The following is a 19,971-nucleotide window of genomic DNA, read 5'->3' as shown; positions in this document are numbered from 1 at the left end:
TTCTTCTTTGTTCCTTTGACAATAATTGCATTTCCAATAGTATGAGCCTTCTCCTAAAACCTGTGATATCCTTGTTGTATGTCTCCACAAATGAGATCCTATATACTTTTGAAATTATCAGTCCCTTGCCCTCGTTGGCCCCCCACTAAACTTTGACTAGCACTACCACTGGTATCCGTTCTCGCCAAGTTTTTTGCAACCAATTATATAAGAAAATAAATAAATTTTAATTAGGTCCTAATAACTATGAACATCATGCATACAAGTGCTAAAAAGTGAAAAACAAACTACTAAAATAGATACCCAAACTTGCTTCTTTATATCTTTTTAAAAAATGGAAACAAAACTTGAAAAAAATCATCAAAATACTTCAAGAATAAGATTGATCACTTACCTTAAATGCTTTAAAATTCCTTTGAGGAAGCTATCTCTCACCCTTTGATAGATCCTCTTGAAAATGTTGACCTTGCCTTCACAATGCAAACTAGAGACTAAATGAGAAGGAGGTTGTCGCTGCAAACAAAGTTCAAAAATGAGTTTTCTGAATGCTTCAACATTCACCTTTAGTGTCATTTTAGGGTTTCATTGCAAAAAATAACCTAAAAAAATCAATTAACGCGCATTCAAATTAGATAACTTAAGTTGTTTTTGGTTTTTTTATGTGTTTCTGGGTGTTGGGCCTGCAGGTGCCTCTGGAATCCTTGTGGAGGCCTCTCGGAAGCTAGTAACGGGCTTCTGAATGCATCCAAAAGCCTGTGGCTGGCTTTTGGGATTTGGCTTCCAAATGCATCTGGAAGCCTATGGTTGGCTTTCGAGAAGCCTCCACAAGGCTTTCAGACGCATCCAACATCCATTTGGATCAGCATCCAAATCTAGAGCCCAAGCAGACGAATCGGTATCCTAGGCTTCTAGCATAATCTGTTGCATAAATAAAGTCAATTTGATGCATATTGTTTTCTTAAGTTTTTTTTGTGAAATATTTGGAAAAATCTGAAACAAATATCCTAGTGGGATATTTTAGTGGTAGCAGAGAAGTGCATTCTACTAGCCTGTGAAGTTTTATGAGTAGCAGAGAAGTGCAACTTGATTGCCTAGTTGGGCTTTTGGATAGCTATATTGGAATATAAAGATTATATTTTATGAAGATAGGCATTTATTTTGACAATAAAATCTATATATATTCCAAAGGGTACATTATAGGTGTTCGAAGAGTATTGTAAGCCATGGAAAATAATATTGTAATGGTTTTTTAGAGGTTACGTTTGCTAGAAGTATTTTTTTCTTAAATATTGGGAACTTAAGATTATGCAAGTGGTCCCAATTAATTAATTGAAATTGAAGCAATACGGCTATGAAAATAAGGAAAGAACAAAAAAGATTAAGTCGGTATCTTTAAGAAGCTTGTGGAAATCAATATAGTTATAGGCATAATAAAAGCAAGACTTAGTTCCATTTAGGTCTCAAATTTTGCAAATGCCACAAGCATTACAATCATATATGAGAATGAAGAAGATTCCATAAACACTCCCTCTTAATTATGAAGCCTCCCTCTAAAGTTCAACATCTCCCTTTCAATTAAAGCAACCTATTGCTTTTCTTGTTGCATCCTGCAACAATGAGAGATAAAATATCAATCACTATTTGTAATCAACATTTATAAATATTGAAAGGTAACCACTATAAATTTCAACTATACTAGAACTTTAAAAATTATAAGATACTTATCTCAGAAATTCATGCAATACTTATCTTTGCAACCTATACCCATGTAGAGTTTACACATATCATCAAGATCATGTTCTCTCATTATGAGAATGAAGTAGCAATCGAGAGCCAAATAATACATATGATTCCATGTGATCATATATGGCCACAAAGGATGAGATGCGCAAAACCTAATGAGCTTGAACAAAAAATTCCTTCATTAAAATCAACACACATAACTAAGAGGCAATTATCACAGCTCTTTTGCTCCTTTTGTAAATCTGCACATGCAATATGCAAAGCCCCTCTGCCATGCAATCTTTAACCATCTTTAGAGTAACGGAATATTTGGAATAAATCCTGAGACTCCAAATGGTATTTCTCTTGCTCCAGCTATTTGCATCAGGAATTTAATATTTGGATGTTTAGCAATCCACAGCCTCATCCCAAATCTTCTGATCTTGTGCTCTGGAAATGATCAACATGGCTCTACAATTTTAACATAGTCCCCATCGATTGAAGAGGAGTAACAACACTAGATGCCAACTACATTGCAAGCTCTCTATCTTGAAAATTTCTCCCCATCAAGGTGCAAGTACACATGCCACTCAATTTTTGGCTTTACATCACAGGTCGGTCTATATACAAATTGAAGAAGACACTTCTGACACAAAACACTGCACATGGTGAAACCACTACAATTTTCCCATTGGTCGGAAGTTGAGATAGAAGGGTTGCTTTGTATATGGTTGGAATGCCCTCCAAACAGCCACGACAATTAGACAAGGAGTCCACAAACGCTTGTAGAGAGTGAAACAACTGTTACATAAGAAGAATGATCAAACACAAAATGACAACGACACCCTCATAAATGGCTCCAGCTCCTCCGTGTACATACTAAGTAAGATGTTCATCAATTGCTCAACACAAGACCAATACAAACTATAAGTCTGATGATGGTTGTAATGGAAAAAGCCAAGAGAAGATCGCACGAAGAAATTTGGATGCACCTCTTGCCGAAAACATGCAAGCCTAGACATTTCCGTTATTCTGATACAAATTCTAATTAAAAAAATTTAGAAAGAGAAACGACAATCAATACACGATACAATGAATGTGGCAATAAATATATTTTATAAAAAGAACATGATATAAGGTAAATCTATAAAGATTGACCACCAAAAATTGCATAACTTGAACCCGATAATACAAAGAGCCTGATAATACTCTATTTGTATAAATAGAGTATGCCAACACACCAACGGTGCCAGGTCACCAAAATGAATCCACCAAAAAACATTCAATACATGGCTAAAATGAATAAGAGAAAATAGAAAGAAATTGCCTTGCGTTACAACATAGAGCCACGAGAAAGAATAAACAAAAGATTCATCCACTGACGCCACACGAAAATCTTAACAAAGAGAAACTACAAAAAGCTCTAAAAAAAATGCCAAAGCAGATGTGTGAAACATACTAAAAATGGTAGATAAATCATCAAAAGAGAAATTTGGGTTGCAAAAACACGACATGAGAAGATAATAAACTTAATAATGATCAAATATGACCACCATATGCAAATCACGATGAAGCCTAGTCATCATAGATGAGAATATGGAAAACAATATACAAAGAGAAGCATAGAGATTAAATTCATAAAAAATCGAGACATACGGATTATACCAAGAGACCTGAACCATAGAAAATAATAATAATAAAAATGCTGCCATGCTTCATTAAGAGTAAAATGAATGAGAAGGTTACGAAAAAATTTACAGCCCTACTACACTCTAGATCTGATTCAATAGAGAATAAGATATTCATATGATCAACAATACCAAATAGAAAATCACCAAGTTCCATCACTACTAGTGATAAGTCAAGAATGGTCCACCAAACATCAAAATCATGATACATAATCTGGAATAGACAAAAATCCAATGGACAAGAATAAAGGCGCTAAATCTCAAATTCATGTGAGCACGACAGATAACCTAGATAACATATGAGATTTGTAATTAAAACATGAGCTAGAGAGAAAGACTTCCCTAGATGCTGATATCTAAAGTTGCTCTAATACCATGTTAAACTTGAACTCAGAAATCAATGATGACAAACAACAATAAGGAGTCAAAACTGAAACAATGAACACCAAAATATATCCTAGGAAAACCCTTCTAGAATGAAGGGAAAAACGCAACCACACAACAGAAAATATCATTTAATTGATCATAAAAGTTCAACTATACAATGCCTATTGCTTGATGCAATATAAATAACTTAAGGAGAGGGAGACCCGTCTCCCCCCTAAAAGTCGCGTCTCGGAGACTGAGACGTGTCTCCGGAGACCTCAAAAAAGGTTGGAGACTTCATGACGAAGTCTCTTGAAGTCTCCCCGTCTCCTAATCCAAAAAGTGAAGTCTCCTCGAAGTCTCCTGGTAAAATATAAATGTAAAATATAATATTAAATAATTTTATATATTTTAGCCCTCATTTTAATTTTTTTAATACAAAAATTAAGACCACCGACAAGTTAAAAAATTAAATAATTTAAAATATTTTATTTAATAAATTAATAACTTTAAAAACATTAGAAATACTTTAAAAAAATTATTTTTATTCAACAATTTAAATGATTAAATCATTTAAAATATTTTTGGAGAGTGATGATTTTTTGGAGAGCATGGTAGCTGAAGACCTTGAGATGGATGATCACAACCTTGTGGAGTAGATGATAGTATCATCGACATACTAATACTAGATATATTTCTGTTTTTTGTTTATTGTACAAAGTGTTCATTTTTGTTTGCATATCGGCAATTCAGCATCAAACTATACTTTTTTGAATTTAAAATTTGAATATGTAATGATAATCTCAGCGATTATCAATCTGATATGATGGTAATCATATGCAATATTCGAAAAACAAATATGTCTATGAGATACAATATTGTGATCATGTGAGTTTTGAAATCTTCGACTCTATGAGTCTATTTTAATTTTTAATGTGACATTACTATTATTGTTTACTTTAGTCTTACAGTATTACTATTTTCAAATTTTGTATTTACTTTTAGTATTAGACTCTTTAAGTTTAAACTATTAAAAAAAATTATAAAAAAAAATTGCCGTCTCCAAGTACCCCCGTCTCCTATTTGAAAAATTGTTGTACCGGTACCAGTACCAGTACTGGAGACCTCGAAGTCTCCTTGTCTCCCGGTGACCTTGCTCTTCACATTCCAACCGAAGGTCTCTCCAAATTCCCAAAACAAGACTCTTTATTACAAATACCATAACAACTCTTTGAGTTTTCATGCTTCAATGCATGTCGAATGACACATGTCATTACATTTAATATTACAATTTAAACATAAGTGTCCTTTTCAGCTGAAGGTAACAATAATGGTAATAACGTTCATATTTCTAGAGATAAAGATCTCTATCGCAGCTACCATCTTCAACAATGTGTACTCAATTCGCAAGTTTATGCAAATTATGGTTGTACTTTTTAATTTTTTAAATTTTTTATATATTATGTGCTTTGTAATAGAATTGGCAAACTTCAATACTCAAACCTCCTCCAGCAATTTTGCAAACATTGTAATACAATTAGGATTATTTGCTTCTGCAAAGAAAGCATGTCATCGTATTCAAAACTGGTAGAGTATATTCTTAGGACCCTGATACAGCATAAAGAACATCTGCATTGAAAACTAAAACAAAGAGATTACTATATCACTCCAAATCTCACCCAGTGGTATTCTTTCTTAATCATTGATATCCCTGCAAAATTTTGGACTTTAAAATAATGTTTAGAGGGCATTAAGAAAAACAGTAACAGGTCAGTTTTAGTATCTAAGGCTGATGTTACTGTTCTTTGTCCTAGAAGACAGTCAAATTGCAAGTCCATTTGATCTCTTGTACTTACATCCAAATCTTGTAATTAGATTCATTATTTCATAAATAGATAATTTCCTACAATTAAATTAGATGTAACATGTTATTTTATTAAATTCACCGGCTTCATACAATAAAGAAAGAGCCTAGTAATTGAGAACTCTTAAAGTTTCCTGCAGCACATCATATGTTTGACTATACCATTAACATTCTATTCCCAATATTTAATGCATATCTTGTCATGCATATGTTACATTCTCTTATGAATTATAATTAATCAAAAATGCTAAAATAAATCAGTCATTAGTCAAACCCCAACAAGTAAAAAATGCTTCGTAATAAGAAAGACTAAAAATGTACTAACCCAGGACAACAAACCGAGTAGCCCACTTCAATATACTAATTCCCACTTTCCCAGAAGGAAGCTCCATCAAATAAGGCATCATTATTGGTTGTATATAAAAGGCAAATCCAAATATTGATGTGGCTTGAGAAATACTTTCTGCATCAAAACATTGCCAATTCGAAAGTGATAAATCATTGGTATGCCTTATTATCTCATAATAGCAGGAAAGGTCTAAAACAGAAGGAACTAGCACAATCTACAAGTACATATGCTCTACTCCTAGAAAAAGTTACTATGTGGGGGAATATCTTGATAAACAATACTTTTAAATTTTTCCAACAGAAACAACAATAAAGAAATTGTATCTTTTTCAAATAAAAACTGCACTACATACATTAATTCCCTAGTACTGCAAAAACAGAATGAATAATCTAATTACTAATTTATAATATAACTCTATTCAGCTCTAATTAGGATCATGTATCACTTTTTAGTTGGAGTCAGAGTTTAGCTATGTGAAAACAGAGATGGATGTTGAAGAAAAATCATATCAAATTTAAAGACAGTCAGACCTGGTCCACATACTATCTTTCACGCACTTGAACATAAATTTTTCCCTTTGACTCTTCAAGGAATCCAACCAGTTATGAACAGTTCTTTATGGATCACTGTATTTTCTGAAGCATAATTTTTAGCAGAGCAGAAGATTTGACCAAGGTACTAACAAATTGTGACCATAAATCCTTGTAGTTCAATAATCTTTTAAAGTCAGCTTCCTCAAAGACTAGCACATTACTTTTGAATATTTAATAACTATCTATGCTGGGTATTCTAGCACTGCCTTTGTTTGTTTCCCACATGAAATTATTAATTCTCGGCTTTCCTTGGATTGAAATAGCACATAATATTCATCTGTCTTAACACAAAAATAGCAGCAATGAAAGCATTTTGACTTAGCAACAATGAAATGGTTTTAAAATTGAAGGTGGCAATTGTTTCTCACACATGCAAAAATCTAGGAAAGTTGATACTTTTCAACCACTTAACTTAAATTCATGTGTTCCCTTGTAAAGAAAATAATCATGGAAACATTGAATCTAAAGTTATAAGTGGAGATGGCACAGCTATTTTTTTGTATATTTGATCTTATTTCTTTTTGGTATGATTTGCATTTTTCAATATTTATTGTTGAGTAAAAACACTAAGTGGTCATTATAGGAAAACGTTTTGTATCTTACTTAATGATGGAACTCCAGTGATTTCAAGTTGACCACTATGAATTGCCGGTAATCCATGTTTGATGCTATCAATCAATATGACCACAAGAAGCCATAGAACTAATACAGTTCCAAGAGCTGCTGCTTTATCCAACTGCATGAACATAATACAAGATTAAATATATTATCTCCAATCAATTGGAAGAGGTCCATTCAACTTGTGCAATAATCCATGAAAGTATCGGCTACTCAAACTTTTAAAAAATAACAAATGTTTTTGTATTATGGAGCAGTTTCCTATTCCATTCAAAGGCATGCCCTATAGAAGATGGAAATAAAAAAATCAATGAATGCAATTCAATACCCGAGAAAATGGTCACTCAAAGAGACAATTGCTCAAAGCAAAAAAAAGTGCAACCTAATACAAGGGCATACACTGAGAAAATGGGAATGTTTTGCTGGAGGATAAAAAAAAACCTATTATCACTTCAAGTTGTTTCTCCCACATACCCTAAAGACAAATTAAAATCTAAGCGTATGGAAAGTCAACTAATAATCACAAACATGCAGCTTATGATTAGATTCAGAACAACTATAACCTAATACATACAACTAGGTAATCTTGCCTTTACGCTTGAAATATCCTGAATGAAATATCATGCCAAAAAAATAATTGATAAACAACAATAAGATATGATGCAAATTATGATATTCAATATACATGTAACTACTTCTAACATAAACAGAAATATCAGCAAATTTCATCAATTGTACCAATGTTTAGGCAATTAGTTTACAGCAATCCTACTATTTATAGTAAGTGGTTGAATAGTATCAATTTTACTAGATTTATTGTTATCGGTCCGGTCCTCAAAGAACACTTATATTTATAAAATGAGCTCATGTTGACATCAGTTTTCACGTGATAGACTTGGTTATGGCAGTTTTACTATTTTGGGATAGTAAATAACATTAAAATATTTAAGATTAACAAATATTTAACTTAATATTATTTAATATTTAAAAGTGGCTTTATATTGGCACTTAAGGTTTAACTTGTCAATTTAAGTCCCTTTTGAAGTAGGCACCAATGCAAGGAGATGAGTGAATTTAAAATTAAATTAAAAAGTTCAAAACCCTAATTATGGCATTGAACTTGGGAGAGCTTATGAAAAGGAATTTTTGAGCTCATTTGAAAAATGTTGATTTGATTATTTTCTGATATTTTTCTCTGATAAGAAGAAAACCCCTGTGTGGTTTCTAGAGATTGGACTTGGTTCATCTCAATCTTCTTGTGGACAAAATTCCTCTTGAAGAAGAGTAATTCCAGTAGCAAAAGATCTACCTTGGCTCAAATTTGTTGGAGTTATCTTACTGGTATATTCACAATGCAATCAGAATTGAGTTATCTTTGTGAAGTTTCTTTCAGTGGCAGTTTGCAGTGAGTCAGTGACTTTTTGCATGGAGTTTGGAGGGTTTAGCAGCTTTTGAAATCTCTTTCCATGGCATGGTTATACGTTTGCTTGTCATAGGCTCTGTGCTTTGGGTTTCAACTTGTGTTCAAGCCATGAGCTTTCTGTTTGGTGTGAGACAACTAAACAATGCATCTCCAGGTGTGGTTATCAATAGTTTTTGTGCAGGCCTAAGTACCCTTTATGGTGGCATGAGGTTTAACTATATCATCTAAAGTCTTTGATTTTTTACTTTTCTGTAGTGTTACACCGGCCAGTATTAAGGTATGTTGGGACGTTAGGATGGCCAGGAAGAGTTTCTGGGACGGGGGGAAAATGAGCCTCATTTCGGGACGGTAGGGGGACAACCAGGAGACAACGGCATGGGGAGGACAAGATAGGGAGGGGTGTTGTATAATATACATATAGAACATGAAATGCTAGTTATAAAATTATGTTTCAGTAGAACATACCAAATTAAAATACTTGTGTTATCTCTAAAAGTTGCACCTTGACTGAGTTCTAAAACTCAATCACTATGAGAAATGGAAATGCTCCTGGGTCTGTGGGTTACCCAAAAATGGAATAGATCTCCGGATTCTAGGCCTGTTCCTATATGATACTTCACCTAAGACCGATGCAGGAATGTAAAATATTTGGTTGGAAAAGGGTAAGAAATACTTCTTGCTTGAAATTTAAATATTGAAAGGTAAACTTAACTGAAACTTAAGGTAATGCACCAAAACATTAAGATGAGAAGATTATTGACTTGACACAATGAAGCTTTGCTGAATAGTTCAATATTGGCACAATACTGATTTCAGAAAACTCATACATAAACACTTTACAAAAAGGATAGACTTCAAACAAGATGCTAATAGGAATAATGATACTCATAGTTGACAACTAGAAATGAAGCACAATTTCACAACTTATAACCTATATTGGTTTTCCAAAATTTACTTGCAGATGCTAAAACTGAGACATTAACTCAAGGATTTAGAACAAATCACAAAAATAATATCAAACCAGTGACTTACACACAACAAAGTGAACACAAAATAGCCTCCAAACTATTCTTTATTCAAGCTCCAAATGTAGTATAACAAATCATCATAAAACTGGTTACAAAGTAATCTGCAAAATATCATGAAGGACTCAAAGAGATCACTCCAAAATTGCCTTTGCATAAAAATTGGAACCCCTTACAAAATGAGCCCCAACTCATGCTTTTCACACTTAACTGCATTTTGGAGAGCAATAACTCCTCAAGCGAGCTCAGTCAATAAGGCACTTTTTGAGCCCCCAAAAAGACTTCAAAAAGGTGAGCAAATGGCCAAAAAGGCATAGCCCCTAAATATCATCACAAAGATCCATCTTAAATGTAGTCAGATCCCCAAAAAGGCGCACAAAAGTCTCCAAAATGCAATAACTTCTGACTTTCAAGTCCTACCAGCACATGGCTCTTGTTATGATTTTGTAAAATATCCTTAGACCTTTTTAAAGTAAAATAAATATCCTATTTTTATCATTAATATTAAATGATTTGTGATTCATTTATCTAGTCAATATTATAAATATCAATTAGATAAATAAATCATAAATTGTTTAATATTTGAATTAATAATATTTATTATAACATGTATAATTTTTATTTTAATAAGTATTAATTGTATTAATAATGTGATTAAGTGATAAGTTAAATCACTTAACATTATTAATCCATTTGATATTTATTAAATTATAAATTATATAGTTTATAAAAAATATTAGAAAGATGATAAAAAATAAAAATATTTACTATAGTATTTATGTATGTTATTTAAATATATATCAATTGGACATCAAAATAGATTAATAATTATAAATAAGTGATTTTTCTCAAGTCACTTAACAATATCATTAATATATTGATATATATTAATATAATAACAAACATTATAATAAATATTTTTTTAAAATAAAACATCTTAACCATTCAAAAGTCTAGGTAAGGATACTTTTGCAAATTTATAACTTACCACCTATGCTACAACACCATACTTGGTGTTCGAAAAGCATTGACAAGCATGAAAAAGGAACTTTGGAAAAATAAAACATTTCACACAAAACTCAAAGCTTCCCCACAAAGCTTCTAGGGTAAATAACTACCCTAAAAAGGAGTCCTAATATTTCATTTTTCATTTGCATTTTGTAAAAAAGCTGGAGCCCTGCTAGAAATGCTGGCATGAGGGTTTGCATAGATTTTCAGTTGGAAACTTTGGAGTATTTTGTGCACTTTGTTGGACTCAAAAGGCAGATTTCTAGACATTTTTCCCTTGAGAATTCATTGCTGGAGTTGGCTCTCAGCCATGGCCATGGCGCTTGATGGATTTTTTGAAGCCTTGCAGCTCCAAACCTTGGCATTTTTTGGTGCATTTCTTATGAGACTTCTTGATGCAAGGAGAATATGAAAAGCTAGGGCGAAAGGCACACCTAACTATCCAAACATCTTGCTGAGTAAACACAATGGAAGCAAACACACAGAGAACAACACCAAGGAGGGAGAGAGAGAGAGAGAGAGAGAGAGAGAGAGAGAGAGAGCAAAACACTTTTTAATGATTCATCAAATTATCAGCATACATGCCCAGCTGTAAGGCCTTCTGGGTTATGGCCAAATACAAAATATAACTTCAAGATCTACGATCCAACTTCAAATTCGCAATTCCAAAAACATCTTCTTTGAACTCTCTAAGTCCTTACCCTAAACTAAACCAAATACCTCTACTTATACTTGCCAAAATGGCTTACAAAAGATTCTAGATCATTATATAATAGAAAGGCCGACCTTAAAATGGTCTGCACTCATCCCAAGACAAGATCCTATCATTAAATTCACGATCCAAATTAAATACATAAATCGGTTCAAACTAAGAAACCAATCACAGACAAACTCAATCAAAGGACCCGAACATCAACAAATATCAAGTTCATTCAGCACATGAAGGAACACTCGGTCAACACTGGACAACTCGGTTAACACTGGTAGTTAACATTAACACTGCGTGTACTTGGTTAACACTAGTAGTTAACATTAACACTGCGTGTACTCAGTTAACATTGTGGGTACTTGGTCAACACTGCAGGTTAATGCTACAAACTTGGTGATAACTGCCAGAATAAACAAAAAAGCAGGATTACAAGGCAACCCAGGATGCTCCTGCATCACTTCTCTTTTATTCTCCTTCATTCCATTCTTCAACATGCCAAAAATCTGAAGTTGCCGTTATAGAGGAAAGATGAGGGTTTGATGAAGCTTTTGGAGCTCGAAGTATGATCTTTCTAGGAATTTCGCTGCCTTTGTTCGAATAGCAGATACTTCTTGCATTTTATTTTCCTCTTTCATGTTGGAGCTTTAACTGCAGCCATGGAAGAGAAAAAGAGAGGGTTTGGGTTTGATAATGGAGCTCAAACAACGATTTTCCTGTGTCATTTTGCCCTTTTCTTCTGCAGATTACAAATTTGGTAAGCATTCTTTGTGATATCTGCTGCTTCTTAAAACAAACCCCAAATTTTTTAAATTTTTTAAAAAGAAAGACATGGTTTCTCTTGATTTCCATATGAATATTGTATTCTTAGGCTTGATATCTGCAGTTTGTTGTGGCTCTGTTTCTCTTTTTGATATTTGAGTAGAATGACATAAGATGAAGCAATTTGACAATGTACTGTTGCATTTCTTATTTTGGGCACTGTACGGTTCTGAAACCTTTTAAATGCACCGAGTTTGTAACAGCGTTAGGAAACTGTGCCAAAGTTCTGCCTGGAAAGTTTCAGCTATCACCCACATCCAGCGTAGAATCTGATATTGTTTTCTAAATGAGGTAGACGGCTACCATAAAGCTGCTCTGTTCTTTTATAGCTATGTTCTCACTGTGGCAGCTCTGTTATATTTTGACATCCATCAATTTGAACATACGCTCCTTGTGATTAATTACTGTTGTTACAATAATATCTCCACAACTTCTTTAGTAATAGATCTTAACTTCTTTTACCCAAAAATAGTGCATCCTACACCCATATCAATATGAATTGTCTTGAATCACTTGTCACTGATTGTAGCACATATAGACTATATATCGCTCTTCTGATTGCAACAATATTATCATTATATTTCACAAGCTTCTTTGTTTACTGTGATAAAACGATAAATATCGTTACTTCTGTGATACACTTTTTATGTTCTTTCTGCTTTAATATACTATGATAACACTCCCTCAAAAATAGATATCATAGTAACAATGCTAAAACGATGGCTCTCTTTTACTGACACATGGATGTTGCTTTTCTTATCTAATGACACGGCCTGTTACTTTCAATAGAATACTGAAATATTTTTGAAAGCCCTGCTACATTCTCAATTTAATGATTTGTTGATCTGATATTGTCTCTACTGCTGTATATTGATGTGGAGTGTACTTGATACTTTTCAACTGCATTACTGATTCCTTGTCTTTGTTGTTCACTAAAAAGAAGGTGTATCCCTTGCATTTTCTTGAAAACATAATGCCATCTCCTTACTTTCTTGCATTTTCATGATTGTGTCTTCTGGCTTCATCTTCATGGCAAAGCTGAAAATGCTTCTTTTTTTTTGCATCATGGATATCTTTCTTTTAGACTGAACATTCATGGCACTGTCCTTGCATACTATAAAATGAGTGAATCTGTATGTTTTTCTTCATTTTTGTATCTGCTCTTGGTAACATGCTTAAATTTTCAAAATGTTGCTCACTATCATATATCTTCTGCCCGTGGATCTGATTATGCTCTTATAGTCGTGACTAATGAATGCAATGCTCAGTTACTATGCAATACTCCTTTCCCCCAAGTATACAACACTTTGATCTTTGCAATTGCACACATATTATTTATGCTTTGCATTGTTCTCAATATCTTTGTGTTTAATGATCAAAAGTAATGCAAACAATGATATTGTCATGATAATGAATGTTGTTTGAATATTGCTAATATAGAGTTCATTAATGAGTACCTCTGTTCATGCCCAAGCCATTGTATCCATACTCCTTCCAGCTGTTCCATATGTTAGCACACCCTATATTTGACTGGTTTTAATGATCCTGAAGTTGTAATTATGCCCATCAACTCATCTGACATGTATTAGAACAACCATGGAAATTGATTTCTTTATCCTGTAGCATTATTTATCATGTCTTTTACTTCGTAGCAGCCTGTACTTCATATTCTTGGGATGAATATTATTGAACTCATGTCTGCTCCAATCTTAATGCTGCTCATATCCTTACACTTTGTTTATCTGTTGATTATCAATGGTACTTGCATGCATTTCCCTTTGATTGTTGATTATTTGCTAATCCAGTTATCTCTATTGGTTTCACTCACTGATATCCATATATACTGTTTCAATCACCACTAAATACTTCATCGTAAAGATGCAACATCTAGATGCTTACTTGCTGATTGATACTGCTTGATCATTTCAAAATGTATTTCTGTCTTTTTTGAATAAGCTAAGATATTTGTTAATGCATAAGACAAACTAGTTAGAGAGCAAATCAGGGCTTGGGTTTTGTAATGTGGATGCATGTGTGGGGCATGATGATGAGATAAGCTAGTCATTGCTTAGATCCATTGGATCTAACTCCATCTTTTCTTGTGCTTGCAGGAATTGGCGCTGGAATGCGGGAGAACAAGAGCAGCATGGCATCCAGAACATGCATGGTCAAAGCGAGCAACAACATCGGCAGTCATTCAGGCAATGATTGGCCCCTATGATTCTTTATGCCCTTTTTTCTTTTTCCACGCATGCATTTATGTTCTAAAATTCGAGCTCTGATTTCTCCTTTAGCTAGTTTCACAGCTTGTGTGAAACATTTGAACATTTTGATAAATATAAAGCATATTACATCTTCAGAAAAGAATCTTCAGTATGGTGTTTTGTATTGTATGTTTTGCTTCATAAAATGTAATAGTTAATACTGTAAATAATGGCTCAAATATTGGATGGCATATGATATAGAAAGTTTGAAATCTATCTCCTTTGGCTTGAAACACAAGGCTCTGCCCAATTGAGCCAGTGGGTGAAAATTTGGTAACATCTTGAACATAGCGAAATTGCAACATGAACTAGAATCATTCAACATTCAACATAGTACCATATTACATACCCAATAGTAACATTAAAAAATCAAAATTCCAATGGAAATGCAAGTACCCATCCCAACAGCAGCATGGCTGGGGAATGGCAGAGGTGGGGGTACTTGGGTACTCAAGTACCCAGTGCAAGGACGTCTTGGGGATAGGTACTTCGAGGTTTGGGAGGGGGGTGCAAGTCCCCATGTTACACTGCTTTTCTGGCTTTAAATCAGAACTCCTAAGTTGCATAACTGGAAAAACTTATTGTATGGCAGTTCTGTGAATTTTCCTGTAGCTAACTTTTGGTCTATTTGCTTATGAGTTGGCAGAGATTCTGAAGCATGAACTGGTTTCATAACCAGCAGAGTTAGTTATCATTTTTCTGATTGTTATCTACTTATCGGATGCACCTATTTTCTAATTTCTAAAAATCTACATCAGGTTGAAATTTTTAAGCATTACCTCTGTCATTTTTATCTGAGATTTAATAGATTAAAATCATTGTATTCTCTTATGCAAGTTGTCTACTTTTCAAATAATTATGAGCATGAAAGAAAAACCTAAGCACTACAAACTTGGCAAAACAACTATCATCTTTGTTACAAAACATTAATTTCAAAATCACTGGCTTGAACAAAGAAGAAGGCATGCAAACTGTTTGTGAAAAAGTTATGGTGAAGAATGCAATCAATAAAGGTTAGAACTATTTGACAAAATAGCCTGATAGATGAGAGGGAGAAAAAAGTGAAAAAAACTGGATTGTAATCTGGGGTAGCATCTTACATGAGAACATAGATGAAGGATTGCAATATTAAAACAAAAGATTTACAATTGATTCTTAATGTGTCAACTAAGCTTGGTCCAAGTATTCAGTATTTGTTTTTGTTTTCATACCCATCAGCATTCTATGGAAGCACCATATGTTAATCCTAAGTTTGATGATTTTGCAAATCTTCTAAACCAATAGAAAGAAAAAATAATTCACATGGTCTAATCAAGACTTCTAACACCAAGCATTGGTAGCAATTGAGCCCAAGGGGAATCCTAATGAGAAGCAAAAAAGAAAAAGAACAAGCTCAACAAAATATCTGAATCCTTGCCCTCTCAAGGGTCATCATCTAAGAAGGAGAAGCTGAAATGTTTGTATTGCAAGAAAAAAGGACACGGCTAATACCAATGTTGTTTAAAACAAATTGATGAGTAGAACCATCTGCTTAAGAATAATCAAATTAATGTGCCTTCAAACATGTCAGAGGACTCATCTTCTTCTTCATCGTCTAAGCTAGAGAAACATAGGAGGCAAGCACTTGTTGCAGTTGCAGATTCTAATTAAGATAGGTAGATACTTGATCAAGAGCCTCATATCATTTGGCTTCATCAGAGAATATGTTTGCTTCATTTCAGTCTTGTTCATCACCACATATCTTGATAGCTATAACACAAATGTGTATTGGTGGGAAGTAGTCTATTGACATGGATGGAAAAATATTTAGTGATGTTATTTGTGTACTTTTATTATAAACCAATATCCTTTCTATCTTTCAAATCACACATGGGGAGCAGAAAAATGTGTTGAGTTCACACCAAAAAAAATCATCATTGGAGATGTACACACTATGGCATCTAGTCTGGACACATTTGAAGAGATTCACTATGGTCATTTGATTTCATCCGTTGTTGCATTGATGATACTTTTGTTGCTACATTTTGAGCTCCTTGTGATTCAATTCAGTTGGACACACATTGTTTTCCTAACATAATTTTATGGGATAATCACTTGACAGCAATACAAGTTTGTGCGTGGAGTCATACACTTTAGATTTGGGAGACAGAATTGATCACATTCATCTTCTCATTGATGGAGATGATCCTTCTTTAGTTTTTATGAAGGAGCACTTTAAGCCTCTTGCTCACTCTCTACATGATTATCTGAGTTTGACATGATTGTGGATACTTAAGTACAACATTTGGAGTAGATCTCTTTGACTCTAGAGGAGGTATCCTTGTCTTCGGACAATATTCTTCATCAATTTCTAGGAGATTATGGATTGTCATCTTTAGGAGTGTGGCCTAGAATGCCTGATGGGATGGTGGAAACTGTCGTCATTGACATTGAGACACTTGATCATGCTTCATAGACATCACATTTCACATATCTTTCCTCATCTCCTTTCAAGAATGCAACAAACATTGTTCAACGTTGTTGGATCACGTTCAACATTTAGTGTTGAGAATCTACCATCATTACATGAGACTCTACATTGAGGAGGGGATACATTGTCTCTCTTCTACTTTCTTGTGAAGGGGAGCAATAGGGCATTTTCCTCACATGGAGTCCTATCCATCTTGTTCATCATTAAGATCATTTTCTTTTCATTTCTCTTTTGGGTAGGAGTTTTGTCCTAGTACGTCTTCTCCTTCTCTTTGGTTTGTGAGAGATAATATTGCATTTGTACATGGGTATTTAACATGGCCTAGTAGCCAGGACCCATCTTGCATCTTGCGTTGTTTTCATTTGTGCACATTCTCCCTAAGTTTCACTTAAGGGGGCATGTTGGTGTTAAAGGGGTATTACACCTAGTTTTGTACATAGCAAGTTCAAAATCTAGGTCCTAATATACAAGTTCCATAAGTTTACTTAGGGAACGCATAGGAAACTTCCCAATTTTAGTAGATAGTTATCATTTTTCAACCTTAAGTGGATGAGAGGTTATCCTTATGTCTCAAATCATAAGATCAAGATACATGTCATAATCTTTTACCTCCTATGATCACCTTGGCCTACAGAACGAAGGGACATAATTCTGTATCGTTGTATCATTTGCATCCTTGATAGAATATAATTTCTTTTTTATGTCACTTTTTTTATTCACCGTATAATTTTCCTTAAAATCACAATTGCAACAAATTAGGGTTAGGTTTATATATTTATCAAGTAAAATGTCTCCTTTAAACAATGTGATCTTGGATTTAGACCATGCAACCATAACCAATCACTTCCTACTAATCAAACACATTGGGATTTGGAGGAAGAAGCATGATAGGTCCACCAAAGCCATCCCACACTAAGCCCTAGAGTGGACACTCACCCTCTTGGCCCTAACGACAAGCAACATGGACATCCACTCAAGGTGGTCTACAATGTGAGGTGCTTGTAATGTTTTTCCCTATCCATGCTTGATTGAGATAGCTAACTTAGGTTGATGTGACTGAAATGATTTCGTGTTCATTTTATTGTTGTTGAATGATTAATTGATTGAATAAATTCCTTTGATTTGATGATTTGAGGTATTGGTGAGTTATGATTTAGTAATTGTAATTAGATGATTGAAGAGTGATGATATAATGAATGCTAGTGTAACAACCGGTTTTCCCGAGTCTAATTTTAACATCTATCATAAGCATAGAATACAGTTTTAACTTCGACTTCATAAGAAGGCAATTACATCATTCATGTTCATGTGAAGAAGATTACCGTTAAAGTCAGTTAAACAAAATTGAATATTCTAAATACTTGAAATAATTTTTTAATGAAATTACTTCAGAAATTGAAATCACATACCTCGGAAAAACTGAGACTGAAATTCATTTAAGAATGCTTCTGTGACCACTCGGGTTAGTCCACAAATATACTATAACAATTTCTCAAATCGATTGCTATCTCAAAATTCATTTGATGAATACAACTAAATACCATTATAACTTAAATTAGGGCATCACATATCATCTTACCAATTAGGGCATCAATTACCATCGAATTATTTAGGGCTTTTGGTACTGCTTTACCACTTAGGGCTTCCGCGACCATGGATTCAATTTAGGGCTTCCGCAACCACGGATTCAACTAGGGTTTTCGATACCAGAGATTCAGTTAGGGCTTCCAATACCACCATATCAATTAAGGTTCCAGCTGTCGCACAATCAATTAGGGCTTCGAATTCCTTTTCCTTCCGATTGCTTATCTGTGACAATTTCTCAAAAGTAGATAATTACTTATATTTAATATTCATTTATATGAAGTAAAATGATAATAACAATGAAATACCTCAATTTATTCTTACCTTCTCATAAACAATAATGGTAATACTTGTTTCCATTAGACAATTGATTTCATGACTTATCTCTGTTTGACGCATATCTGATATCTTGAGAGAGGTGAAACATTGCCAGGGGCTTTACCACCCAACCTCGGACCACAATATATATCCCCACACGATCTCTAACGAGAGAGGCTCTCCCTACCCAAAATTGACAGGGAACGTCTTACCATCCTTTGAGCATCAAAATATATATATCACACCATACGACTTGGTAACAGGAGATCACCATAATAGGAAAATGCATGAGCTATAGAAATGTTTTATGTATCATTATATGAATACTGATAACAACTACTTCACCCTATTCAAACCTCCAAGCCAGTGATTCCCAGGTGTAATCAGATTAAAGATCACAAAGATATTTTACAACTTCTTCATCACATGCTAGCATCTTCACCTAGTGAATTTCTTGGTGCCTTCAGATTAACTTTATTTGTATAATTCGCACCTTCATCACCTCATTCTGGAATTTAGCTAGCTGATCTCTTTGGTGCTCTCATTTCAGTTATCAAACATTATATCATATTTTCAAATAATTAGCAGTAAGATGTATGAAGAACTTCAGAGGTTATTTGGTCAATTACTAAAGTTTGGCAAGCTTGAATGTAAACTTTTACTTAAGACTTTCGACTGAATTAAATTAAAAAAAAATATTACATTGGACAAGAAGGATTGTATCCAACTATGGTATTACCTTACTACAGTACACATATATGTAAAGGCAAACTTTAAAAGAAAGTTCATATAGTTTATAATATAATGAAGATGGCTTGCATGTAATAAAGTCTGGAAACATGGAACTCTTAAATAAATAAACTCACAGCCGACTCTGCTTAAGCAAGGTAAATAAAAAGGAAAGAAATATAAAATGCCTCCTTACGTGACACATTGTTTTGCAGTTTGAAAGGCTTTCACTCGACTCTAGATCACCTCCTATTCAGAATTCCACGGTGACTACAATTATTTTGGATGCAAATAATAAAGTATCGAGTGTTGTTAACACTGTAACAGAGCAAAGGGATTTCCAATGTGAAAGTTGTAATGAGAGAAGGTCGAATACATGAATGGGTGCCAATACACAACAAGGCTATATGCTAAGACAATAT

General features: G+C 33.8%; 1 protein-coding gene across 3 annotated transcripts in view; it reads right to left on the bottom strand.

Annotated features, from left to right (window-relative positions):
- LOC149552056 (uncharacterized) overlaps positions 1–19,971 on the bottom strand; it is a 168,014-nt gene that overhangs the window by 103,706 nt on the left and 44,337 nt on the right. For all 3 annotated transcript variants that reach the window (XM_089789763.1, XM_089789765.1, XM_089789764.1), the window contains exons 4-5: positions 7,186–7,318; positions 5,966–6,103 (exon numbers count right to left, since the gene is read on the bottom strand). In XM_089789763.1, coding sequence (XP_089645889.1) covers positions 5,966–6,103; positions 7,186–7,318 — 271 coding nt within the window. The remainder of the gene's footprint in view (positions 1–5,965; positions 6,104–7,185; positions 7,319–19,971) is intronic.

Source organism: Cupressus sempervirens, chromosome 6 (genome assembly GCF_028749045.1).
Source record: "Cupressus sempervirens isolate cs-2001-9-10 chromosome 6, ASM2874904v1, whole genome shotgun sequence".
NCBI classification, from domain to species: Eukaryota; Viridiplantae; Streptophyta; class Pinopsida; order Cupressales; family Cupressaceae; genus Cupressus; species Cupressus sempervirens.
The sequence above is the reverse complement of the archived record's forward strand: the minus strand, read 5'-3'. Positions and strand labels throughout refer to the sequence as shown.